The sequence below is a fragment of the Arachis ipaensis genome, chromosome B09 (assembly GCF_000816755.2).
Source record: "Arachis ipaensis cultivar K30076 chromosome B09, Araip1.1, whole genome shotgun sequence".
NCBI lineage: Eukaryota > Viridiplantae > Streptophyta > Magnoliopsida > Fabales > Fabaceae > Arachis > Arachis ipaensis.
In genome coordinates, this window is record NC_029793.2 from 141,727,180 (window position 1) to 141,734,865 (window position 7,686).

Consider the following 7,686-nt stretch of genomic DNA (forward strand, 5'->3'; position numbering starts at 1 on the left):
ATATTAATAATTTAATTAAAAATAAATATAAATATTTATTAATATATAAAATTATATTAATTTTAATTTTAATAAATTTAAATTAATTTAAAAAAGTATATCATGATTTACCGAACACAAAGAGCTATTTAAAATAGAGTAAAGTATTATTTCGTCTTAACGTTTGGGGTAAGTTCTAAAGTTATCATTAATGTTTAAATCGTTATATTTAAGTCCCTAATGCTTTTAAATTGTCTCAATGTAGTCATGTCGATAAGGATATGTTAACAGAATTGACGGCGAGATAAAATTTAGACAATTTTAAAACGTTAGAGACCTAAATAGAACAAAAACGTTGGGACAAAAATCAATACATTACTCTAAAAATAATTGCTTTATGAATTTAATATTTTTACTCATCATAGAATACTTCTAAAATGACGATTAGATAAACTTCCTGGTAAAAAGAAAAAAATGAATATGATACATATATAATAAAGTATAAATTATACATTTTTGTCTCTCTAATGTATCATAATGTTTAATTTAAATAAATTTTATTTTTAACTTAAAAATAAATTTTAATTTTATCCTTCAATAATATTAATTTTTTATGGTATGTAATTATTCAATTATTTTTTAATCACATTTAAGTAAATTATACTTAATCACGTTACCTTCATTCTAAATAATTTTATTTTTTAAAATTTTACTCTTAAAATTTTTTACTCATCATATAATGTTTGCAGAATGGCTAGTAGATAAATTTACAAAAAAAAAAGTATGGTACATATGCAATAAGTCTAAATTATACTTTTTATCTCTAACGTACCAAAATTTTTTAATGTTTAATTTAGTTAAACTTAATTTTAAATTTTAAAATAAATTTTAATTTTATCCTTTAATAATATCAATTTTTACTACAAATAATTATTCAATTATTTTTTTAATTACACCTAAGAAAATTACTATGAATCTCATTATTTTTATTCTAAATAAATTTATTTTTTAATTTTACTCTTAATCACATTATCTTTTTCTAAGTAAATTTATTTTTTATTAAGAGCAATATTAAAAATAAATTAAATAATTATCTGTCGTGAAAAAATTAAAATTATTGAAGAAAAGTTAAAATTTATTAAAAGTTAAAAATAAAGTTTAATTAAATTAAACATTAAAAAAGTTCGGTATATTAGAGACAAAAAGATATAATTTATACTTTATTGTATATGTAAATGCTCTTTTTTTTTCTTTCTCAAAAGTTTATATACTAGTCATTTTACAAGTATGAGTAAAAAATCTTGAATTCGTAATGCAATTCATTTTATTCAAATTCATTATCATTTTACTTGATTTGATAATTCTTCTAAAAGTGATGTATTATTTTTGAGGCAATTTACGTTGGTAAATTGTTTGACCCCGAATATTACGCAAATATATTGTTTCTAAATTCAATACGCAAATGCATTGTTTCACTATTTTATGTAAACCGCTACTGGCAGTAGCGGTTTACAGGTGTGCATAAACCGCTGCAACCAGCCGCAGTTTATGTGTGTGAGTGTGTGAGTGTAAACCGCTGCTGCCAGCAGCGGTTTACGTGCGTTTGTGTGTGAGTGTAAACCGCTACTGGCAGTAGCGGTTTACGTGTGTGTGTGTGTGTGAGTGTAAACCGCTATTGCCAGTAGCGGTTTACGTGTGCTGCTTTGCCTATATAAATCGTGGTTGTAGCCGCGGATTATGCATTTAGATGGTGTGTGGAGTTTTTTAGAGAGAGGAAATTCTAGAGAGAGGTCAGAGCAAGTTGTGAGCGGGTCCGAGGTATCTCAGCGGCGACTTCTGGCCAGTTATCATGGCAGGCAGGACCCTGTACCGACTGAACGGTGTTGCGCATATTGCCGGTTCTATTGGGGACGAGGTTAGTTAACATTTATTTTTTTCTAGGCTTTGCATATGTTAGTCAGAAAATTGTAGGTTAGGTAGACGAATTAGAATTTATAGAATATTCCCTCTAGTTTGAAATTAGGCTTCGCATGCTAGGATGTTAGTTCACTGGTTAGGGAAAGGGATAGCTGACGTTAGTGAATTATTTTAGTTTGGTTAGGGTATTTGTATGATATGAAGTTTTAAATTTTAAAGCTTTATAGTATTTTAACATTTCTGGCTGTTATTTATTAAAGTATGTGTGTTGTTATTTTTCCTATCGTGACTAGGGAATTTTTTTATTTTTTATTTAGGAGAATTTGTTGATGGTTTAATATATTTGTATCCGGTTAGTTATGGCAAATTTTTTAAGGATAGGAGAATTTAATTGGACTCTGTATATCTTTGTTGTTCTGTGCAGCCCACTAGGTGTATATACAGTGTGAGACGGCAACAGAATATGCCCTTGCATGATAGGATCATCCCGTATTTAGAGAGGGCTGGATTGTACCATTTGGCCAGGCTAAACAGCCAATGGTTCTGGTTGGATGAGCCACTGGTTAGTGCGTTCGTTGAGAGGTGGCGTCCTGAGACGCATACGTTCCACATGCCTTTCGGAGAATGCACTGTGACATTGCAGGACGTGGCATTTCAGCTAGGGCTGCCTGTGGATGGGGAAGCTGTGAGTGGTTGCCTTGGTGAGTTTGAGAAATACATGGAGGGTGGCCGACCAGCTTGGGAGTGGTTTGAGGACCTATTCGGTGAGCGGCCTCCACCGAATAAGGTCAAGCAGATGACAGTACACTTTACCTGGTTTCACGAGAGGTTTAGGGTGCTACCACCAGATGTGAGCGAGGAGACTGTCCGCATCTACGCACGGGCCTACATCACGATGCTGTTATCCACTCAGTTATTTGGGGACAAGAGTGTGAACCGGGTACATATACAGTGGTTGCCATTTGTGGCAAACCTTGATGACATGGGGAGGTATAGCTGGGGGTCGGCCGCTCTAGCATGGCTGTACCGATGCATGTGTCGAGTAGCGAACAGAAATGTGACTAATCTTGCGGGCCCGCTCCAGTTGCTACAGAGTTGGATATTCTGGCGGTTTCCGTCTTTGAGGCCGGAAGGGTTTGAGGCTTTCTCTTTCCCACTGGCATCCAACAACAATGTCCCGCCATACTTGCCATAGAGGTGTGTTCCATCGATGCTTACGAGCGGCTTACAGTGGCGGAATGCCTCAATACACGGAGGGAATGTCCAAAACATCCGATGAAAGTAGACTCTATCTTCATCAACTTGGTCACCCACCCTAACCGGTGACGTCTTTAGTAGAGCAACGGAACCTTCCATCGTGCATGAGACTCCAAGGATCCACTGAGGCAGATCAGCATATGACTCCTCCCAATCGCCATATATTTGCGCTACTGCCTTCTGCTTCGCCAACCACACCTTCCGATAACTAGACCGGAATCCATAAGTCGCCTCCGTTGCCTCTTGCAACACCTTGATCGACACCGACGCATCAGCTCGAACCAACGGATAGATTCTCGCACAAATGACATGATAATCAAGCTGCTTGTGGTCGCTTGATATCGATGTGGCCATACACGTGTGCGGACCGTTGTACCTCCTAACTTTCCATGTGCTCTTCCTTTTTCGCATGACTATCCGAATCAACCACGTGCACCCGTTACCAAACTCCTTGCATCTTCCTTGGTATTTCAGATTGTCGGACTCCATAACCTTGTACTCAACTCCACGCCGAATACTGTAATCTTTTACACTCAACACGACTTCCTCTTTACTCTGGAAAGATTGGCCAATCTGAAATTCAGTCATAGGTGTCCCATCATGCATCCCCTGCCCATCGAATGTTGCATCTACATTCTGCTCTTGGCCGACGACTTCCAAGTTCAAAGAAGAGAGGTAGGGAGGGTACTCTTGTGTTGCAGAACCAGAACCTCCATGGGCTGAACGTCCACCTCTTGGAATATCATCCTCACTATCCCCACCAATATCGACAGGCTCCTCATCTTAATCATCGTCAAACAGTGCATTCTCAACTCGATCCGGTCCGGCATCGCATTCAAAATCAGAAACAACAGGACCAATATATGCATGAACAGCCCCAGCACGTTCGGGCTCCGCATTCGGAACGGCCACTGCTACCACAGGCATCGATGTTGATGCACCACCAGCTGGGGTCGACTGAGGATTAGGTGCCGATGCTCCAGAGCTATCCACACCATCTTCCAATTTCGCAAACCGCTCAGTTATCCTCACCTCCGAAAAACTACGCCTGCAGTGAAACAAGACCTGCAAGTCTTCATCCGACCCGATCACGAAGGTCTCATATCTCACACCAGTTGAGACAACGTCAATGGAAATCTTGTAAAATAATTTTTTTACCCACTTCGTCCCACACGTACCGAGCTTTCGTAATATGCTTTGCTTAATCTCTGCCAACGTATTCGACGATCGAATAAAAACACTAAGCGGTTCTCTATCTGTGAATTTTACACCATGCCTTTTGCTCTTTTGAATTTTTCCAAAGCAGTGAACTAGAGCCACAAAACTATCCTCCCCCTCCATTTGTGAATAACACTCTACCTCTCCACATTTGGCCCCTCTATGATTTATATAGGCAGCCCCATTCAGCCCATCACACGTAAACCGCTACTGGCAGTAGCGGTTTACACACATACACACACGCACGTAAACTGCTGCTGGCAGCAGCGGTTTACACTCACACACACACACACGTAAACCGCTACTGCCAGTAGCGGTTTACACTCACACACACACGTACGTAAACCGCTGCTGGCAGCAACAGTTTACACTCACACACTCACACATAAACCGCGACTGGTTGCAGCGGTTTATGCACACCTGTAAACCGCTACTGGCAGTAGCGGTTTACATAAAATAGTGAAACAATGCATTTGCGTATTGAATTTGGAAACAATGTATTTGCGTAATATTGGGGGTCAAACAATTTAGATGCGTAAATTGCCCTTATTTTTGTGTCCAACTTTTCATCTTATTTAAGTCACTAACATTTTAAAATTGTCTCAATTTTGTTTCACCGTCAATTTTATTAACAGATCACTAATGATAGAACATTATTAAAACGATTTTAAAACGTTGAATGATTTAAATGTTAAAAATAACTTTGAAACTTATCCTATATATTAAAGACAAAAACGATACTTTAGTCTTTGAAATATTTTAGTAAATTAAATTTCAGTTTTCTCAATTCTCACATATGCGCCAACAGCATGTTTGTTGTTTGGAGTGTTTGTGTGAATATTGATTTTCCATAGTCCCCTACCAAGTGTTTAACTCTTAAGTAAGAAAGAAATTGGAGTTATGGTAATCATAAAGTTCTTCGTGAAGCGGCATACCTTTCTAAAATGCCTTTTGATCCTTGCCCGTAACATATTTAGCGTTTTCGTTTTCACAAGAAAATGCATATGATTTTCCAATCAAATAAATATAATATAGTAGATAAATAAACTGGCTAAAAAATTTTAATATAAATTTTAGAGGTGTGTTTTATCTGAAAATGGAGGTTTTTTGTGTATATACAGATGGGTGGACGTTGCAGGCAGGTAACGTACGAGTTAATACGCAACCAATGTGTTGGACACGTGGCACAATCGCATGCAACACGCAGGTAATGTGTTGCCACGTGGCGCACTTCCATTCAACACACAAGTAACGTGTTGGACTGCTTTTTTGATACCTCCACAATTCTGTAAAATACCCCAAAAAATCCATATTTAAACAAAACATCATTCTTTTCTCCATATCTAAAATAATTTATAGAATAAACTACCATTTATATTTATGAATTTTATGAACGCTGACAAAAATATCTACCAAACAAAAAAACTAACATTGTACCTATAAAAGATGTGTTTCGTGTAACAAAAATATCTAAACTCTAATTTTTTGTTGACTTTTTAATAAAATTTTCAAATTAACCCCTCTATCTTCTTCTCTAAATCCCAAATTTTCACCACCCTCACCCCCATCCGTACATTTCCTGATTATCACTGTTTTTCCTTTTCCTCTCCACTATCACCAGTCACCGTCACCACCACTAGCACCACCATGTGGGTGCACGAAGAAGCAGTTGGCTCACACGCTTCTCTTCCACCGCCACCACAGGCTATATTGCCTCCTGAACTTGACCGTGGCATCATCATCTACTTCACTAGCTTCCGCGTCGTTCGCCGCACCTTTGATGACTGCCACACCATCAAACCGGGCCTCGGCATCCACATATCCTTTGTCCGACCCGTCACCATGGATGCATGGTCCGAAATCCAACTCAAGAAAATGGACGCTGGCGGCAACAATAGCCTTAACTCCTTCCTCGCCTCTTATTATGTTTCCCAGGAAAATGATATAGTTAAGAAGTACAACACCAAAGCCATCTACCGTGATCGCATCACCACAATTGCAAAGGGCAGCCGTGGCACGATCTGCCTGTTCGAAGGGAGGATCTCGTTTGTGGAAAGGGAAAGCCTCCGATGAACAGCGGCAGAGGAGGAAACAACCGGAATGATGACGATTGGGAGGATTAGGGAACCGATGAAGGTTTTGGCAGGGATTTGCGACAGAATTAGTCTACTAGCGATGTAAGAAGTGTTGCTTATGGCGGTGGCGGTAGCCACAAAATCTTTGCGGAGAAGAACGACAAGTTCAGAAGCTGTTCATCTTACAATGCCTACGCGTGGAGGTTGGAGGTGGAGATGCAAATTCTGTGGAAATGGGGAGGGGATGCAGTGGTAATCAGGGAAAGTGTTGGTGGTGGTGAGGATGGTGAAAATTACCTATGATTGAGCATATTTATAACATTTTTAAATATTTGGCAGTGGTCGTGACAACACTGTACGGGAGAAACGAAGCTACTAACAAAAGCTTTCACAGAGTATTAGTGGTGTAGCTGTCGCTTTTGTCGAGGTAACCTTTGTTTAATCAATTTTTGAATTGTGTTCAAAAATCGCATTTTTGTCGTCTCTTGTATGTTTGTTTAATAACTTTAATGAAAAATACTATTTTAATTTATGTTTAGGTTAGTAATCAGTTAATTATTAGTTTTTTTTTTTTATTTTTTGCATGTAAGTGTCTTATGAGGTTGTTCTTGTGTTTCTCTACGGGAGTTAGTTTAAAAAAGGACTCTAGTGGGATGTTGCGTTACATGGATGGCAATGTGCATAAATTTTTTCTAGTAGATATTGATCTTGTCAATTTCAAATATTTGGAGCTAATGTTTAAGAAACTAGGATATGCTAGTTATAAACAGATGTATTCATATGACTCAAGTTCATCTAATTTAGAGACTGGATTGCATGTTCTTAAGGGAGATAAAGAGATTAATAAAATGTGTAATAAGAATATGGAGGATATAAAAACTGATCTACTTATGATATATTTTGACCACAACATGAATAAGCCACAAGTTTTGAATGAGAAAGTAGAAGACGGAGTTGGATTTTCTGTAATTTTGAAGCTCACGACTTCTCTGAAGCTCTTTGTCACCGATATATAAGAGAAAAAAGTGTTTATATGTTAGGGTTTTCTATAATTTTGAGAATTGAGTGAGGGTTCTTTGAAATTTAAGTTGAGAGAGACCTTTCATTACACATTCCGATGTGACGTCATTTTAATGATTCGACAGGAATTTAATTGTCCTAATCGAATGGTTATAATCCACGTAGAAGAAGCGACGCCAGGTCAAAATTTTTTTCTAAAAACTTAATCGCACAGTTAATA

At 37.7% G+C, this 7,686-nt stretch overlaps 1 protein-coding gene across 1 annotated transcript; it reads right to left on the reverse strand.

Annotated features, from left to right (window-relative positions):
* Nucleotides 3,122-4,494, reverse strand: LOC107616212. The gene is made up of 3 exons (XM_016318201.1): nucleotides 3,953-4,494; nucleotides 3,246-3,904; nucleotides 3,122-3,138 (listed from the first exon to the last, which is right to left on the reverse strand). The coding sequence occupies exons 1-3, from the start codon at nucleotides 4,492-4,494 to the stop codon at nucleotides 3,122-3,124; spliced, it is 1,218 nt and encodes a 405-aa protein (XP_016173687.1).

Bases quoted from the DNA above. Each gene is read 5' to 3' on its own strand.
- LOC107616212 (XM_016318201.1), bottom strand. From the start codon at position 4,494: ATGGAGGGGGAGGATAGTTTTGTGGCTCTAGTTCACTGCTTTGGAAAA. The intron at 3,905-3,952 runs GTTTGACGATGA...TGGTGGGGATAG, and splicing joins GATCGAGTTGAGAATGCACT to TGAGGATGATATTCCAAGAG.